The sequence below is a fragment of the Giraffa tippelskirchi genome, chromosome 8 (genome assembly GCF_054371585.1).
Source record: "Giraffa tippelskirchi isolate mGirTip1 chromosome 8, T2T-mGirTip1v1.2.pri, whole genome shotgun sequence".
Taxonomy (NCBI): Eukaryota; Metazoa; Chordata; class Mammalia; order Artiodactyla; family Giraffidae; genus Giraffa; species Giraffa tippelskirchi.
The window spans coordinates 92,627,384-92,643,254 of record NC_137282.1 but is presented as its reverse complement, the minus strand read 5'-3'; the positions used below and the strand labels follow the sequence as shown (position 1 = coordinate 92,643,254).

General features: G+C 39.9%; 2 protein-coding genes across 5 annotated transcripts in view; both read right to left on the bottom strand.

Annotated features, from left to right (window-relative positions):
* Positions 1-15,871, bottom strand: part of ITGA1 (integrin subunit alpha 1) — a 154,706-nt gene that overhangs the window by 125,161 nt on the left and 13,674 nt on the right. For 2 of the 3 annotated variants that reach the window (XM_081517741.1, XM_081517740.1), the window contains exon 1: positions 15,682-15,782. The exons of the other annotated variant lie outside the window; for it this stretch is intronic. The gene's annotated coding sequence lies outside the window, so the exon portion shown is untranslated. Of the gene's footprint in view, positions 1-15,681; positions 15,783-15,871 lie in introns of those variants that run through there. 3 annotated transcript variants of the gene reach the window in all.
* PELO (pelota mRNA surveillance and ribosome rescue factor) lies at positions 13,860-15,782 on the bottom strand. Of its 2 annotated transcripts, XM_081517746.1 has the most exons (3): positions 15,682-15,782; positions 14,791-15,553; positions 13,860-14,489 (listed from the first exon to the last, which is right to left on the bottom strand). In XM_081517746.1, the coding sequence occupies exons 2-3, from the start codon at positions 15,514-15,516 to the stop codon at positions 14,058-14,060; spliced, it is 1,158 nt and encodes a 385-aa protein (XP_081373872.1). In that variant the 5' UTR covers positions 15,517-15,553; positions 15,682-15,782; the 3' UTR covers positions 13,860-14,057. The 2 variants fall into 2 exon arrangements, with proteins under 2 accessions (XP_081373872.1, XP_081373871.1); XM_081517745.1 differs by having other exon boundaries at positions 14,791-15,782.

The window sequence follows — 15,871 nt, the reverse complement described above, 5'->3', positions numbered from 1 at the left end:
TGCGTCTACTTTTTCTGGTGATAGCACCATCTTTGACAGATGGTAGGGATTTATGGTACGAAGAAGCTTGAGGCATTTCTTTTGTCTCATTCCCATGGCTGATCTGGTGCCCTAGTGGTGTATATGTCCAGAAGATGCAATAAGAAGGAGGAATAAAATTCAGTAAAATAGAGCTCTTATTAATTTCCAGGCATTTTGCTTAAATCATGTTATTTATTCTTTGCAACTCTATGAGGACAGTTTTAGCATTTTTCCCATTTTAACAGATTAAAGCTCATAAATCGGAACTTGAGGATTATAAAGGTAACATGATGCCCAAGGTCACAGAGTCCATCAATGGTAGAGCTAAGATTTCCTAGCTAAGAGCTAATGTTCACTGCTGCCTGTTGACTGAGTGAAAGAAGACATTGAGAGGATGACCCAGACTCAGTTCAGTTCAGTCACTCAGTCATGTCCGACTCTTTGCGACCCCATGAATCGCAGCACGCCAGGCCTCCCTATCCATCACCAACTCCCGGAGTTTACCCAAACCTGTGTCCATTGAGTCGGTGATGCCATCCAACCATCTCATCCTCTGTTGTCCCCGTCTCCTCCTGCCCCCAATCCTTACCAGCATCAGGGTCTTTTCCAATGAGTCAGCTCTTCGCATGAGGTGGCCAAAGTATCGGAGTTTCAGCTTCAACATCAGTCCTTCCAATGAACATACAGAACTGATCTCCTTTAGGATGGACTAGTTGGATCTTCTTGCAGTCCAAGGGACTCTCAAGAGTCTTCTCCAACACCACAGTTCAAAAGCATCAATTCTTCGGTGCTCAGCTTTCTTCACCATCCAACTCTCATATCCATACATGACTACTGGAAAAACCATAGCCTTGACTAGATGGACCTTTGTTGGCAAAGTAATGTCTCTGCTTTTCAATATGCTGTCTAGGTTGGCCATAACTTTCCTTTCAAGGAGGAAGCGTCTTTTAATTTCATGGCTGCAATCACCATCAGCAGTGATTTTGGAGCCCAAAAAATAAAGTCTGCCACTGTTTCCACTGTTTCCCCATCTATTTCCCATGAAGTGATGGGACCAGATGCCATGATCTTAGGTTTCTGAACGTTGAGCTTTAAGCCAACTTTTTCACTCTCCTCTTTCACCTTCATCAAGAGGCTCTTTAGCTCTTCTTCACTTTCTGCCATAAGGGTGGTGTCATCTGCATATCTGAGGTTATTGATATTTCTCCTGGCAATCTTGATTCCAGCTTGTATTTCTTCCAGCCCAGTGTTTTTCATGATGTACTCTGCATATAAGTTAAATAAGCAGGGTGACAATATACAGCCTTGATGTACTCCTTTTCCTATTTAGAACCAGTCTGTTGTTCCATGTCCAGTTCTAACTGTTGCTTCCTGACCTGCATACAGGTTTCTCAAGAGACAGGTCAGATGGTCTGGTATTCCCATCTCTTTCAGAATTGTCCACAGTTTATTGTGATTCACACAGTCAAAGGCTTTGGCATAGTCAATAAAGCAGAAATAGATGTTCTTCTGGAACTCTCTTGCTTTTTCGATGATCCAGAGGATGTTGGCAATTTGATCTCTGGTTCCTCTGCCTTTTCTGAAACCAGCTTGAACATCTGGAAGTTCACGGTTCATGTATTATTGAAGCCTAGCTTGGAGAATTTTGAGCATTACTTTACTAGTGTGTGAGATGAGTGCAATTGTGTGGTAGTTTGAGCATTCTTTGGCATTGCCTTTCTTTGGGATTGGAATGAAAACTGACCTTTTCCAGTCCTGTGGCCACTGCTGAGTTTTCCAGATTTGCTGGCATATTGAGTGCAGCACTTTTATAGCATCATCTTTCAGGCTTTGAAATAGCTCAACTGGAATTCCCAGACTTACATACAATCTTTTCAGGTGATTTCAACCAGTTGTGCTATCTTCCTGTTGCCGATGATTTTAGTTTTCACTCTCTGTACAATATATGATTTTGCTGTCTTGTTCTGTCGTACATAATTCTTGAATCCCAAGATTTATAAGCTCCATCCTCCAAGGAGCTTTTTTTTTTGTAACCCCCTTCACTATATCGAGCAATATATGTACATCAATTAATATTCACAAATTATTCACTATCAGTCCTAATGGTGAATTTATTATAGCAAGTCAAAATATTATACCTAAAGGAATAGTCAAATCCCACAATGAGGCATTAAAGAAATATACTCCCCTAATCAACTTTTTAAAGTTGACTTTTCAGTAGTGGGGATCTACAATTTCACAATTTCTTCTAAGCTCCATCTCTTTTTCTAGCCAGATGCTGACTGGTACTGTGGCCATAGAACACTTTAAGGCTAGCTGGTCTAGTAAAGGGCCAAGACAACCTGGTTGCAGGTAAAAAAGACCTGGGTAGCTTTTTTAGAAACGTACAGATGCTTGGATTCCTTTCCTCAAATATTCTGACTTAATTACCTGGGAGTGGGGTCCAGTCATCATGTGATTTAAAAACTCCCCAGTTGATTTTATTGTGCTGCCTGGTTTGAGAACCGCTTGCCAAACTGAAAAAACATTCCAGCAAAAATAAAGACCTGCCTGTGTTTTCTCATTACCTAGTTCTTTGGGACAGCAAGCAAAGTTGATAGGGGAGGAAAAATAACAAGGAGGGAAGTGGCAGGACTGTGCAACTTGGCATGTCATTGGAATGTAGTGAACTATTCAAAAATATTTGTAAAGTTCAACATTTTTGTGTACCTATCCACCGAGTGTTTTAAACAATTGTTTCTCCCCTAATGCTCAAGTTTTAAGGCCCCCAACAACTTTGAAAATATGGGAGTATTTGGCAAAGCATTCTAAAAAATGACCCTCTGCTCTGGAATTTGCTCCTTCTAGCAGGCTCTTTAGCAGTCGGCCAAACCCCAAATTTGGCAGCTTGTGGAATATGGTGCAAAATAGATTCTTTATAAACCTGAGAGTCACTGAAGATTTATTTTGCTGGAAAGATACGACTTTTAAAAATAACAATTATTGCTACTGCACCAGGTAGAGTCAGGGATCTACAAAGGGGGCTAGGAAATCAACTGCCATACATCTTTGCTCAATCTACTGATGAAGATATGGAGGTTCAAAAGGATGAAATGATTTCAAGTCACAGAACCAACTGGTTGGGCCTGGGCACATTCCGATCTGATTCATAGGCCAGTTCTCATGTCTGCCCCACCACAGCCAGAATCCTCTGAGAACAGCATAGATGCCTTCTTCTGTGATTCACAGTTATTCAGAAAGGCAGTGTTTTTGCAAATGCTAATATACAACCTCTCGTAACTATAGCAAATAGTGTGTAAATTATGTTGTCATTTTTGGTGAGCAAAATCCTTTTTATACTCTCAAGTATAAAATCTGGTTGTCTGACTTTCTTGATTCTGACAATTAAAGTTTCTAATTCATTTAGGATATATGTGAACCCATACATCAAATGCAAATCCAAGAGCTTTAACATCTACAACAAACTATTATAAAAAGGCCAGATCTTTCTCCACATTTCCTGTGAACTCATACCATTCCCCACTATATTTTACTGTGACCCAGAGAGAGTCCGAGATAAGGGTGAAAATGATTCCCAAAAAGGCAGGAAAATTTCTAACACTTATTAAGTTCTAGGCAAGGAGTTAGGCCCAGAGTGAGAAATTTCCTCTAGTGATAACAGACTCATTTCTTAAAGATACATGACTCCATTTGATGAGGCAGAGAAAGAATTGTGTCTCAGCTCCTCCCACTTCCCCACATTCCACACTTTGTTCCACTTCCTCTCACCCAGGCTGAGAATATCTCTGAGACACATAGGGTCAGAGAACTATTCCCAGAGTTCATTCCTACTCATAAAATATATTTTGTTCTTTTCTCCTTTCTGCAGAAAATTTCCTTCCACCACAACCTGATCCACGATGACCATTTAGTAAAATGTACTACTTCAGAGAGAAGTTGTTATTATTTATGAAGGTTATTTTCCTGAATTTTATATCAAGGATAAAATGGTGAATACAGAGATAGGAAAGACCCCAGGTCTTCCTGCTGTCCGGCCTCAGGGCTTTCCTCAGGCCCCAGTCAGCTCTCTATCGCTTCCCACTTGACCTCAGGCCCAGAAGCCTGTTTCCCTTTCCCTGAGGTGGTCACCACCACCCACTCTACCCTGGACATCCTCTTTTCCAGGAACGGCTGTCGAGTAGGACACCATGTCCTGCTCCCTGCGCTCACTATCCACTTCCTTGCAAAAAGCAGCAAGCTCTCTTTTCTGGTTTAACTATTAAGTGATGAGAAAGAGGAGATAAAAATATGGACAATATAAAGGTTCTGGAATCTTTCTGCTCTTTTCAGTCATGGTCCTGTGTGTATTTCTGATTCTACGGATGCCTTTTTCGCCTCTTTTTGAGAGCAGGAGGCAACACAACCTCTGCTCCATGATGTCTCTTCTCAGGTTTGTTGACTCTTTACTGTAAATATTTAACATCTAGAGAGCTTAGAGATTACAGGGGACCACTCTTTAGAAGAAAAACATTTTACCAAGTAAATCTGAGAGGAAAGCTTTAGTTCTCTTTGCCTCATTTCTCTAGAAACTAATGCAAGATCAGTGTGAGCTTCTGGAATCTAGCAATTTAAGCTCCGAGAGCACCTCCTCAGTGAAGACAGGCTGAATTAAGAGCACTGAGTTCCCAGATTCTCGCACAGTTCTGATTTCTGTACCTACTGCAGTGCTAGGAAAAAAAAAAAATTCCTCTAAATTATGCTCATAGGATCAATGAGTTGAAACACAAGATTAAAATGTTTTATATCCACAGAGCAATTTTTCTCATTGGTTTCAAACAAAAAGTTCTAGCTTCTTTCAGTCTGTCCCAATCCTAGACTGGGCTGTCCCCAGAAAGGAAGGAACTATGATCTTTTCTATTCACCTCATGGCCTTGGGGGCTGGCACACAGTAGGTGTTAATACTTAGTAAGTGGCTGTCAGAAGAATGAACTGACAACCAATCAGAAGAACCCATTCTTCTGCATGAACTGGTTCTCAGAAGGGTCAAGGCACGAGGTGGAGTCTTTCTCTAGCAGAAGATGAACAGTCATTCAAAGAATGGACAAACTGACTTCAAAGCTGGGTTTGAGTCTCAGTGATGCTGCTGAGAAACTGTCTTGCCTCAAGATGAAGAATCCTGATAAAGGAGGGTTTAAGGCATTTTAGAGTCCCATATTGTTCTTTGTTCACTTAGCCCAACTTCCTCCCAATATACATTGATGACAAGAAAAATGAGTAAGAGATTGGAACAGGATGGATCAAACAGGAATGTAGACTCTATGAAAAACTCTTGTCTGTGGGAATTTGAGCAAGTTATCAACCCTCTATAGGCCTCAGCTGTCTCAGTTTACATCCCTATCATGAAATGAGGTAGATCAGATGATATACAAGTTTCCATACAGCATTGATTAACCTTTTGTGATTCAAAATGATTCAGTCATGCACTGCAATGTATTTTCAATCTTCCTCTTCTCTATTTGATCCCCTCCCCACAAGAAAAAAAGTGGCTTCTACCACTGTCAACAATACACTTGGAGAAGAAGAAAAAAATCTTAATTATGGTCATGGGATCAATCAGTTGAAACCCAAGATTAAAATGTTTTATATCCACACAGCAATTTTTCACACTGGTTTCAAACAAAAAGTTCTAGTTGATGTTTACACTAGGACTTGATGAAAAATTCCAGACATACAACTTCTGGAACTTAGACTTGAACTCAGAGAACTTTTTACCTCTGAATAAATTTTACAACTAAAATCTATTGGAATTTTTTTCCTTAACAAGTATTCATCTTTCAACAATTATTTAAGTTTTCTCATTAAGACTATTATGGTAAAACTCTGGCTATCTGGAAATGCGATTCTAAGTATGGCAGATGGATGAAGACTTCTTTGACTATCTTTTAATGATTTTGGAGGACAACAATTTTGAAAGACATTATATTTCCTTGACTTCTGAATGTAATGCACTGAATAGAATTCAGTCCTTTCCTCAATATGTACAATAGTTATTATAACACAGTAATGTCCTCAGGCCCCTGTGAAAGCCTCTAAGCCCTGGATTTTTTCTTTTGATGGCAATCTGGGATCCACCTGAGCTGTCATTTCTCACCACAGTCACCTCCCTGTCAGTTTGGCCACTTGCGGTCATTTCTAATTTGCTGATTAAAGGCATGGACACATTTCTTAATTCATCTTTACATACGCAAGAGTAGCATAATTTCTGCTGCTTAAGGTGCTACTATGTTAAGAATAATGCATACATATTAACATAGTATGCTTAACACTTTTTAAAAAACAAGCTTGCTACAACTAAATGTGAAATAATACACAGATGCTGAGTTTGTGAGGCTTGGTTTAACATGTAGACTTGTAACAGTTTCTGTATACTTTCTAATCCTCAACTATATTCCAGATTAGAATGCCATACGATTGAGTTCTGACTTTTCATGAGAGGTGAAAAATAAGTGGTAGGTAAATAAAAAACGTACAAAATGATTGTACAAACTTTGACCAATTATAAAATTTAGTGCTATCATTTTTTTTTATCTCTACATGCATTTGACCTACTCCAAACAGAAAACTGAGGAATGGACTACCATTCTTATATTTTTTTAGGGAGTTGCTTTACTGGGCACCTTACCACAGCTACTGGCTATGTGATTTTGGACAAGTTATTTAACCTCTTTTAACTTCAGGGCAACAGAGGATGAGATGGTTGGATGGCATCACTGACTCAATGGAAATGAATTTGAGTAAACTCTGGGAGATAATGAAGGACAGGGAAGCCTGGCATGCTGCAGTCCATGGGGTTGCAGAGTTGGACACAACTTAGTGACTGAACAACGACTTCAGTTTTCTTATCTGAAAATAGTAATGACAAAGCCTTTCTCCCAGTAATCTTCAAAGATCTAAATAATTCCTTTTAAAGCACTTTCCATAGGTCTGGGCTTTCATAAGCACATGGTGACTTTTATTTTAACAGGTTGTCCATTCTTGGAGCTGTGACAGTGGCACCAGCCCCGTGCACGGCCAGGCAATGTGGCTGCAAAGACATTGTTCTCCTGTATTTGCTGTCTGGCAGATACTGCCTTGCCTCAGTATTGGGTGTTTTCAAACCAAATGTGGCAGCCTAAATTGAAATGAGCTCTTAGTCCTCTATATCTCCTATGTTATAGAAAAATAGGCATTCTAAAAAATGTGGGAAATGTTAAGGGGTGAAGGAAAGGAAACTTGAAAGAAGACGGGGAATCCAAATCCCTACAATTTATCATAAATGTCATGATCTTAAGCAACTGGCATATAGAAAATTCCTACATCGACGTCAGTTGTGATAGAATTAAAATAGTCCCTGTCAAAAGTAAAAGTGTTAGTGTCAAATTTGTATGCAACTAAAGAGTTGCACACAAAAGTGGATTTTCCTTGAGGAAACACATTCACTTCTCCTAAATTTAAATGAATGAATTCACAATATTCCAGTTTCATTCCCAGTGTTATTTACTACAACAGAATATACTAACATGTTTCTTAAGATAGAGAAATTAAATACTGCAAAATAAATGGGCTATCTTTCAATTAGTATACTTGGGAAATCTACAAAGAACACACATTCCCTAAAAAGGAAGAATTCTTGCTCAAGTTGTTCTAGACCATTACTAGAGATTTTGTTCTCCAATGTCTTAATGAGATGCACTGCTGACTTTGAATTTTTTCTAAGTAAGGCAACCGTGATATACAAAAATATTATATTTGCATCTCAACTCCATTAGAAATCATTTTGACTTTTCCATAACACTTTTATACTGAACTTCTACACTGAGAATTCATCAGTAAAACACAAAACACATTAAGAATCTTGAATAGCACTTTTCAAAACGACTAAATCTATTAAATTATAAAAACTGAATTACAGCACAAAGTTTAAATATGCTGACATTAATTTAAAGAAAACTATTTAGGGCTTTAAAAACTTTATCTGAAATTTATTTTTTTAATTGCTTTTTACATCCCCATTTTAAATTCTTTTCACTAATTTGGAGCTCATTTACTGAAAAATGTGTATCAACAAAATTATGGGCTGATCAAAATCAACTTTTAAAACAGATATAAAAAAACTTTGCAAAATTTATGTCACAATTTTGACACTTGTGGTTCTTCAGGGAATAAAAGAAGTGGTGAGGGAAATCAAAGATACACAAACTCCAGAGGATAGTGAAGGACAGGGAAGCCTGGTGTGCTGCAGTCCACAGGGTTGCAAAGAGTCAGACACCACTTAGTGACTAAACAATAAGGGCCCTATAGCAGTAACCTTTCGGCCTGAAGGAAAGAGCTTGCTAATAATTCCTGTACTCTGGGAATCCAGAAAAAAAAAAAATCCCTTAATAAATTCAATCATCACCTTCTAACATTTATTTTTTAAAAACAAACTTTTCATACACTAATTTGATGAACTAGATGGGTGGGGCTTCCCTGGTAGCTCAGTTGGTGAAGAATCTGCCTGCAGTACATGAGACCCAGGTTCGATCCCTGGGTCAGGAAGATCCCCTGGAGAAGGACATGGCAAACCACTCCAGTATCTTTGCCTGGAAAATCCCATGGACAGAGGAGCCTGGTGGGCTGCAGTCCATGAGGTCACAAAGAGTTTGGCACGACTGAGCTACTAACACACGCACAGATGGGTGGGATGGGGGGTGGGGTGGGAGGGAGGTCTAAGAAGAAGGGAATATATGTCTACATACAGCTGATTCAGTTTGTTGTACAGCAGAAACTAACACAACATTGTAAAGCAATTATACTCCAATAAAAAAATACATATACAAAATTAATTTGGCTTTTGCTCCCCAACTTAGAAATTTTTCTTAAAAACTTTTAAAAATTCAGCTTTCTATGAAATCAACACTTTAGCCATTCTACATGTATATCTCTAGTACACTAGAGAGATGTGTAAAAGAAAAAATAATGACCTGGTATATTAATTGTTGAAATCTATAAATACCTGTGCTTTATTATAATACAGATAACAGAGTCAGGTAGCGTTTAAAGAGATTAAAATATTGCTCTTTCCCTATGCTTGGATGCTTGGTCCTTTTTTATTTCTAGTTTCATTAAAACTTCCTAGGTTAATTTTCTTTTTTTGGTCCATTATTTCAGGTCTGCTTATATGCTGACATCTTTTGTATTATTATCCACAGTCAAATACTTTATCCTGAACTTCAGAGTTGTATGCACAATCACCTAAGAAACCTTCTTCAGGAGATTGACTCACTCATACAAATTTTTTTTCTGACCATCTACTTTAGGTCAGGGTTTGTTCTCAGCGTTGGGGATATAGCAGTGAACCTAACAGACAATAATCTCTGCCCTCCTAGAGCTTATATTCTAGATAGATGATAAGCAAGGCAACTAAGTGAATTTAAGCATTACAGAGAAAATTCAAGGCAAGGAAGGATAAGGGAATCTTTGAGAAGGTAGTTTTTAAAAAAGGTTTTTTCTTTTTTTTTTTTGTCACTAAGTTAATATTTGCACAAAAACCTGAAGGGAGTGAGTAAGCGAGCATATAGCGATGAGGTAGAAAAGCATTCCACGAGTCCCATAGGCATTACAAACCAGATTCCAAACTGAACTTACTGTTTTTCCTTGCAAGCCAGCTTCTCTTCCTAGTTTTCCTGTCTCTGAACTATGCCATCATGTCTTCCACCATTCAAGAAAGAAAAAAAAAACACCTGAGATTTACTCCTAGACTCGACTCCTTCCATACTCCTTCCATAACTCGGAACAATCTTCACGTCCCACTGATCCTATCTCTTAGTATCTCCTCGTGACTTCTATTCATTGCACTGCCTTGTTTAGGCCATCATTTTCCTGTTAAATTTTTCTAGTAAGTGTTCTCTTAACCTGTCCCCTTGCCTCCAATCTTGTCGCCTCCAACCCATTCTTGATGTTGTAAGTGATATTTGTGAAATGCAAAGTTTGTCACGCCATCCTGTTTAAACTTTTCAATGGTTTCTAATGGTCAAACCTACCCTTTATCATGGCACGGGGAGAGGGGTGTCAAAGGTGATTAGTACATTTGCCCTGCCTGCCTCCTCTTCCTGATCTTTCCAGATATATTATTTTAAGCAAATATGCTGGCTCTGTAAAATTCCTCCTAAAAGCCACCTCTTACAACAGTGTGTCCTCTTAAACATTCTACAAGTTACTTTTGTAACAGTGATTTATGTTTCTTTCCTAAATCCAGCTCAGTACTTGATCCAAACAGGCACTAAAAAAATGGATAAAATTACTGCCTTTAAAAGTGGTGTAATGTAAGTATGGTTGCTCCATATCTAAGCTCTAGGCACAAGCAAAAGGATTTCTCTCTCCTCAAACCCTAAGATACACCTTAGAAACCTGTTTTCAACATGTAATTCAACATATTTTGATACTGAACACAAATAGCCAGTACTATTTGCTTGCAAAACCATCCGATTTGAAAGTGAAACAACACTTTCCCAAAGAACAGCTTCTACTTCGGGGGAATTCCCATATACACCATTTCATCTGTGTACTTTTTTTTTTTTTTTAAGCAACACAGAGAATTTCAGTTCCAGTACATAGGAATTGCAGAAATTATGAATCACTTCTCTTAAAGAGTATGTGAGGCTGAGAGATCTGGTTAAAGGGATTAAAAAACATCATTAATTAGTGACTGAAAATAAGCAGATGTAACAGAAAATTAGCTTCACAAAGCTATTCTAGTGGCACCTGGGAGAAAAATAATTCAACTTGAATATAAGGGAGTAAGAAAAGTGAAATACAGACAGAAAATTAACAAAATATTTAACATAAACAGGAGACCAGGAATAGCAAAATATAATTTGATATGCATCATACCTGCAACAAAAGAAAACAAGCTGCAAACTTCTCATTTATTGAGCCTAGCAAGGGTAGCAATCTGTTTACAACAAGTACCTGGGGATAAACGGGAACCTTATAGTACAACATTGTATTAATTTGAGGTATGTTATTGACAGTGTTTTCATTTGTTACCACAGTCATTCCTTATTACAGAATAGCAACTAGAATTAAACTGCTGTATATGCTTTCCAAAGACCTATGGTTCATTTTATTTTTTAGAGAACAGTAAAAAATAATTATTTGAACCAATTTATTTTATTATGCTCCTATCACTATTTTGATATTTACACCTATATATCTAGGAAGACTTATACTTGATAATGGTATTGGTAAAAAAATGTAACTTTCTTAAAGATACTTTAATTAGACATAGAAACAGGCTTTCATTTAGTTTTATAGATAATTTAATTGAATATTGGTAGTTTTCCTGAAAGATCTTAAAACTCAAATCTTTTTCTCTATGGCTGGCAACCCTAGGCAGAGATTAAATGGCACAGGGAGAATAAGCTACTTGTCAGTTTTTATTACACATGGCAATCAACTGGAGATGCTAATGTACAGGCTGCAATTCAACAGGTCTAGGGTAGAGTCCAGGATTCTAGTTTCTAACAAGCTCTCAGGGGATGCTGCTGGTTCATGGAAACCACACTTTTGAACAGCAAAGCCTGAATCCAGGGTCTCAGCCTTGTTATCTATTGGAAATCACCTGGGAGCTTTAATAATGATTAAAAAAATACCCTTATCATTTCTAGGACTGCAAAGTTATTTAGTCTGGGGTCCAGTCTGGGTTTTGAGTTTTCACAGTTTCCAAGCTGAGTTCCCAAGCCCACCTGGGCTTCCCTGGTGGCTCACATCGTAAAGAGTCTGCCTGCAAAGATCCCTGGTCAGGAAGATCCTCTGGAGAAGGAAATGGCTACCCACTCCAGTATTCTTGCCTGGAGAATCCCACAGAGGAGCCTGGCAGACTACAGTCCATGGGGTCAGAAAGAGTAGGAAACAACTGAACAACTTCACTCACTTACTTAAGCTAAGATGAAGCTAAATTTGAGAATTTAACATTTTAAATGTATCAGTTAGATTTACCGTAAGGTTTTCTTTCCCCTGGTTTCTATCACCATGGTTAACAGCTAGGACTAACCTGTACTAGATAGATAATGAGCAAGAGGCCCCAAATCTCCAAATTCTGACTGAAAACACAACGCATTATCAATAAGGTTCTAATATTAAGAATCTTAGTGACTTTATATTTATATTCCTACCAAATTATTAATAACATACATTTTATATCTTAAATATCCACAAAATTATAATGAAATGACAATTTAAATCACTTTGACTAGGAAGTAGATATTTTAAAATGTGCTTTTAAAGTATATGGAGGTGTCTATCCCTAACTACAGGCTTCCCTGGTGGCTCAGTGGTAAAGAATCCACCTGCCAATGCAGGAGACCTGAGTTTGATCCCTGGGTGGGGAAGATCCCCTGGAAAAGGAAAACGCAACCCACTCTAGTATTTTTCCCTGGGAAATCCCATGGACAGTGGAGCCTGGTGGGCTACAGTCTATAGGGTCACAAGAGTCGGACACCACTTAGCGACTAAACAACAACTGCTAACTACAGATAAAAAGGTTCAGTTAGGAAGTTTTTTATAAACAATATACAAACTTGGCACACCAGCAGAAAGGCTCAGAAGACACAGAAAGTACTAGCAAATTTTACTTAGTGTCCTTATTTGAAGCAGGGACCACTGATCCTGGAGTTACAGACTGACTGAATTATCACTCTTTGTTCATAGGTCTTTCCTAGTATTTTACTAAGTTGAGATGTGAAAAATGTTAAGATGTGATTTTATTTCAAAGCCCCCTCCTTAATTCTTAAGTTGCACATAAAAAATAATGGAAAATATTTTAAACTCAGGTATTTGCAGAAAGTCCCTAATTACAGTAAACAGCTGGAGTACAGATCAACTGCCATTTACTAATGATGTGACGGGCTTCCCTGGTGGCTCAGACAGTAAAGAATCTGCCTGCAATGTGAGAGACGTGGGTTTGATCCCTGGGTTGGGAGGATCCCTGGATGGTGGCATGGCAACCCGCTCCAGTATTCTGGCCTGGAGAACCCCCATGGACAGAGGAGCCTGGTGGGCTCCATGAGGTTGCAGAGTCGGACACGACTGAGCAACTAAGCAGAATGACGTGACAAACTTTCTGAACAGGCTTTCTCACCCTCCCATTAAGAATGTAAATGCACATACAAATTCATGGTAGCATTAACTGTAACTACGATAACCTCTCAAATACATAAATAGTGTGGTAGAGCAAAAAACTCAAGTACAGACCGTGCACTATATCTAGGTTTGCCACTAATTAGCTCTTAATAAGCAAATCCCATACTTAGCCTCATGTTAAAAATAAAAGCACCTTGAGTAGACTATCCTGAGAATCTTTAGCAGATCAAAGCTTTAAAAGTAACAGGTGCTCCTCTAAAGTAAATACGATTTATTCTAAACTAGCAAAGAAAAATCCAGCTTATTACTTTTAACAAAATTGGTTTAACAAGCTTCTTAAGAAAAATACATTTTTTAAGTTTAGCCTCTTGAAAGTCTTCTAATTACTAAGCAATCATTTAAAATAGCAAATAAATTTAAAAATTAAGAAAAATTGGAATATGGGGGAAATGGCAAGAAAAAGGATTATATAACAAAGTGTAAGAATACACCGTGCCAAATTAAAATAAACAATGTAAACTGAAGATAATGAGATATTAAAAAGCTTTTCCTAAGGAAAACTACTTCAAAGCATGCTGTATGGGATTTTTATTTTCCATCCCAAAGGATATATACGCATTCTTTTTAAATACACAAAATGTTTCTAAGAGCTGAGAATAACTCATAATTCCAAAATAAAATTACCCCAATTAATAATATATGGAAATTATTTCCTTTTATTGTTCAGTTTGAAAACATGTCCTGCCAACCACAAATCACCTAGAGTGACCAAATACATGAAAAATCCCTGTAAGAACCACAAAGTGCCATTTTTCACAGCAGCTTTCTTCACAGGATGCTGAGAAAATGTAACAGTGAAGGAGTGAGACACAGGTTGTCTCAATTATTAGTTGCAATCATTCATCTTCAGAACTGGAATCATTCTCTTGGTCAGAGAGTTCAGGGACAGGGAAGCGGAGGATGGCAGCTATTCCAGTCAACTGGCTGAGCTGTTCCCCAGACACGTGAAGACTAGAGAATATCCTAACGGTGCCTGCGTTCTCTTTCACGCTGTCCACCAGCCGCACATACCGGCTGCGTGTGGCTACATCCTGGTGCCTGAAGAGCTCATCGCTGATGAGCAATGTGTCAATTGCCATGGCCTCATTGGCCTTCTCCACCTGCTTGAGTCCATAAAATGCTCGGTCCGGTTCGTGTTGCAACATTTTATAGAAGTCATCCAAGGCCTTTACTTCCCCAGCGGCTTTCGTGTCTGAAAGGCGGCTAGCTACTGTAGGGTCACAAAGAGCCTCTTTCAGGGAGTACTTGTGTCCAGAGGAGGCATGTACCTAGAATCACAATCATAAAAGTTAGATAAAAGAATCTCTCAGGGTATCCGTTAAACTGCCCACAATGACCTCAAACCAAAAACACTGCTAAGGTTTTATATGTTTAAGAATTTAAACCAAGTTTATTATATAAAATCTCTAGCTGCTTAACAGGTTTCTTTTCACTGCATTATCCAATTCACAACCCCAGCCAAGTTAAACCTTTTTTCCTCTTGTACTATTGTTAGTTCTAAACCTTTAGGAGTAGTTTAAGCAAACCCCTCTGCCCATGCTTAATTATCCCTGGGTAAGACTGTTTTACCTGAAGGAATTTGGACCGGTTTTCCAGGAGCACTTTGTTGTCGGTCTTCACTGCCTGTTGAAACATGTAGTCGCAGAACTGCTCCCGCACAAATCCTGGGCTGGCCACTAGGACGCACTTTACAACATCGAAGTGTATGTGGCGCTGGATGGCCTGGACCACCTGTTCGTAGAACCGCTCCAAGGCCCGGTCGTGCTGCGAGCAGTTGCCTTTCCGTTTCCGAGGGATGTTCACTTCCACCTTGGCCCGAGTGAGGGTCATGCTGGGAGTGACTAAGCAGATGTGGGCGAGGCCTTCCTGCATGACCACAGCCGCCACATCGGCGCTCCAGGCTGGGTCACAGGCTTGCTCGATGCGCTCCAGGACCACACTGTCCCACTGTTTTTTGGCCAGGGTGAACTGGCGGTTGGGCTCCAGCTCGATGGTGTGGTAAGCCCCCATCTTGACGTACTCATTCTCCTGGATGTTTGTCCCCTTGACCCGCAGCTGGCAGGCTTGGGAGTCGAAGTCGATGGCCTCCACGCAGAGAGTGAGGGTCGTGCGGACCCGGTTGCTCCCCACGCTGCCGGTGGAGGACTCGGTCTGCACCTTGCGGATGGTGGACGCGCGGAGGCTGTCGCCCACCTGCACCAGATTGTAGGTGTGCCACATGTCCTCGGGTTCCTCGGGAACCAGGGTCACCTGGCCCGCATTGTCTTTCTCAATGTCCTTCCTCACGAGCTTCATGACCCTGGCGGGGGCTCACTGCCAGAACCAGAGGAACCTAAGGGTCGGGAAGGGAAAGAAAGCCTAGGCCGGGAAGGGGGCGGGGCCCGGTTCCTACCGGCACCTGCCTCGCGAGAAGGAAACACGTTATATCCGACTCTAGCGGCTGGGGGGTGGGGCACTTACGCTAGCCCTTCCTTTTCGTAGTCTCCAGGAGCGCCGCGCAAAATCGGCTCGAGAGACACCGCTGCGAACACCTTCCTCTCCGCGGTTCCGGCTGCTGTACCGACCGAGGCTGATGCAACGAGGGCGCATGCGCAGCCCGCGTCCCGCCTCCCGGCGCACGGCTTACGTCCCCCAGGAGGAGGCGGGGCCA

Coding starts and splice junctions, on each gene's coding strand:
- PELO (XM_081517745.1), bottom strand. CDS start 15,516: ATGAAGCTCGTGAGGAAGGACATTGAGAAAGACAATGCGGGCCAGGTG. Junction 14,490..14,790: donor ACCGGTCCAAATTCCTTCAG/GTAAAACAGTCT, acceptor TTGTGATTCTAG/GTACATGCCTCCTCTGGACA.